At 56.0% G+C, this 2,606-nt stretch overlaps 1 protein-coding gene across 1 annotated transcript; it reads right to left on the bottom strand.

Annotated features, from left to right (window-relative positions):
- Nucleotides 1–419: 419 nt before the first annotated feature.
- Nucleotides 420–2,361, bottom strand: NKX2-2 (NK2 homeobox 2). Its single transcript, XM_037056990.1, has 2 exons — nt 2,067–2,361; nt 420–1,132 (listed from the first exon to the last, which is right to left on the bottom strand). The coding sequence occupies exons 1-2, from the start codon at nt 2,323–2,325 to the stop codon at nt 570–572; spliced, it is 822 nt and encodes a 273-aa protein (XP_036912885.1). The 5' UTR covers nt 2,326–2,361; the 3' UTR covers nt 420–569.
- Nucleotides 2,362–2,606: the final 245 nt, after the last annotated feature.

Raw genomic sequence — 2,606 nt, 5'->3', positions numbered from 1 at the left:
CGAAATCTGCCACCAGCTGTCAGAACGTTTACATGGCCATAAATATTTAGCATTTTTTATAAAAGGGGGGAAATCCTCTATATTTTAAAGTGTTCTCCACTTGCTTTAGAAGAAGACGGTTGACAATATCGCTACTGACACACATATTTAACAAAATTCACAAAAGCAGGGGAAGGGGAAGGAGAGTTGGCCTTTTTCTCCTCCTCGAGTGTTAACATTGGGTCGATTTGGTCCTCTCCGCCCCGCCCCAGGGAGAGGCAAAGAAGTGAAGCTGCGCAAAAACATTCTGTAAACACCACTTATAGTTCAGCCCTCTGCAAAGGTTCAAAGGCAGAGACGCACGGACGGGGGCAGCGCAGGGTGGATGAAATCTGCCACTCTAAGGAAGCGCAGGCACGTTCCTGGCGCCTCCTCTACAGAGCCGACAGTCAACTCGACTCCACGATAACAATAGTAACAATGATAACAACAACAACAACCACCTTAAGGACCAAGTCCTCCTCGCCTCTGCCGCTGCCGCCGCCAGGGTGGAGCCTGGCCTGAGGCCACCAGTCTCAGAGGGGCGGCGCTCACCAAGTCCATTGCTGGGCCTGGACTAGGGGGTGTGCTGTCGGGTACTGGGGAGTGCCGGCCGAACTGTACTGGGCGTTGTACTGCATGTGCTGCAGAGACTGCGCGCTGTAAGCCGAAAAGGGAATGCCCGTCTGGAAGGTGGCGGCTGCCAAGTCCTGGGCTTTGAGCGCGTGGCACGGTTTGCCGTCCCTGACCAAAACAGGCACGGCCACCCGGCGTGGAGAGGGCAGGGGCGTCACCTCCATACCTTTCTCAGCCCGGGCGCGTTTCATCTTGTATCGGTGGTTCTGGAACCAGATCTTAACCTGCGTGGGCGTGAGGCGGATGAGGCTGGCCAGGTGCTCGCGCTCGGGCGCAGACAGGTACCGCTGCTGCCGGAAACGCCGCTCCAGCTCGTAGGTCTGCGCTTTGGAGAACAGCACCCGCCGCTTCCGCTTCTTGCCCGCGTCCCCCCCGCCTCCCGGGGTTTCCTTGTCATTGTCCGGTGACTCGTCCGCCGAAGGCTCAGGAGACTTGGAGCTCGAGTCCTGGGGCGCCGCTCCAGCCGCCAGCCCGTGCACTGCAGAAGAGACAAGCACATCACGCTTCGGGATGCAGCACTAGGAATGGGCCGGATCCTGCTCACCCAGATCCTCCAAGCGCCAAAGGCCCTCCATGCCCCATACCCCAACCCTAATGCCTTCGCCTTGACCTCCTACCCCAGCCCTGTTCCACGCCTGTCGAGCAGTCGGCGTCCACCAGACGAAAGAGGAGAAGCTGCAGGAATGGGGATTCGGGGCTTGTGTTTCTAGGGGTTTGCACAGTGGGTGCATACTGGAAGGAGTGGCACGCTGAGATTATCGCGGGTTAAGGGATCCTGCCTCCTTAAACAATTTTCTTTCCGAAGAGACAAGGGTAGATTAAAAAAACAAAACAAAACACCCTACAATCCGGGCATTGATTGGCGCGGTCATTAAAGGCAGGTTTTGGGGGGCTTTCATTTCTTGCTTTTGGACTTTTCCAACACCCTCCCCCACACACAAAGCGTCCTCTATGGTCGGTCACGGGGCAGGGTGAACTATTTATACCCAGACCACCAGGAGCCTCCCCCGAACACTGAGGCTGGCTGGCTGTCTCCACTGCTCTAAGGCTAGTCTTTCCCCGCTGTACGAATGGCGGTGGGGGAAGGTGTGTGTGTGTGGGGGGGGGGGTGGCTACAGCAGGAGCCATCAGTCCCGGTTGACTTCTGTGACAGGCCTTGGGAGGTATTCCCTTCTCCCGTTCCTCTTAATTTGTCTCCGAAAAAAAAAATACCTGAGACCAATTCCTTTTAAAAGACTAGGAACGCTTGAAGAGTTAAGCCATCCTAAACAAGTGTTAAAAATCTTTGTAGAAGCACAGGGTGAGGGATGCGGGCTTCAATGTCTCCTTCCCCTTCCTCTCCATTGCGTCCAGTGATGCTGCCACAGAAGTAGAGGCGGCCACGACTAAGACAGCCAAGTTTCGCTACTTACGGGAATACTGGAGGCCCTCGGTGCTGGCCAGCCAGCGTGTATATGGGTTGTCGCTGCTGTCGTAGAAAGGGTGCTTCAGGGGCAGGCTCTGCACGGTGTCCAGGGCGCCCTGCTCCAGCGGACCGGCCCTCTTGGCGGGCTCTGGCCCCTCACTCTCCTCCTCTGGCTCTTCGGCCACCGAGCCCTCCTCATCGTTGGTGTCCGGCAGGTCCAAGATGTCCTTGACAGAAAACCCCGTCTTTGTGTTGGTCAGCGACATGTCTCGGGACCCCAGAATTTATGCCTCAAAGTTGTAGCTTCACTCGGTCAATTCTTGGCGCTCCTCAGTTGGGGCGGGGAGGGGGTAATGGGGGAGGGATTGGGGGAGGGAAAGGGAGGGGGATGGGCTTTAATTACTGATGTAATTATTTTTTAAAAAAAATAAAGAACTATGGGAAGGGGCGGGATAAAAACAACGCAGCGCCTATGTCTTCTCTGAAAGGACGCAGAAATGGACTCAGGGAGCTGGGTGGCCTGAGTGCCCGGCCCTAGTTTGTAACT

Source organism: Sturnira hondurensis, unplaced genomic scaffold (assembly GCF_014824575.4).
Source record: "Sturnira hondurensis isolate 20B ecotype Veracruz unplaced genomic scaffold, ASM1482457v3 Scaffold0009244, whole genome shotgun sequence".
NCBI lineage: Eukaryota > Metazoa > Chordata > Mammalia > Chiroptera > Phyllostomidae > Sturnira > Sturnira hondurensis.
Note: the sequence above shows the minus strand (reverse complement) of the source record. Positions and strands in the feature narration are given on the sequence as shown.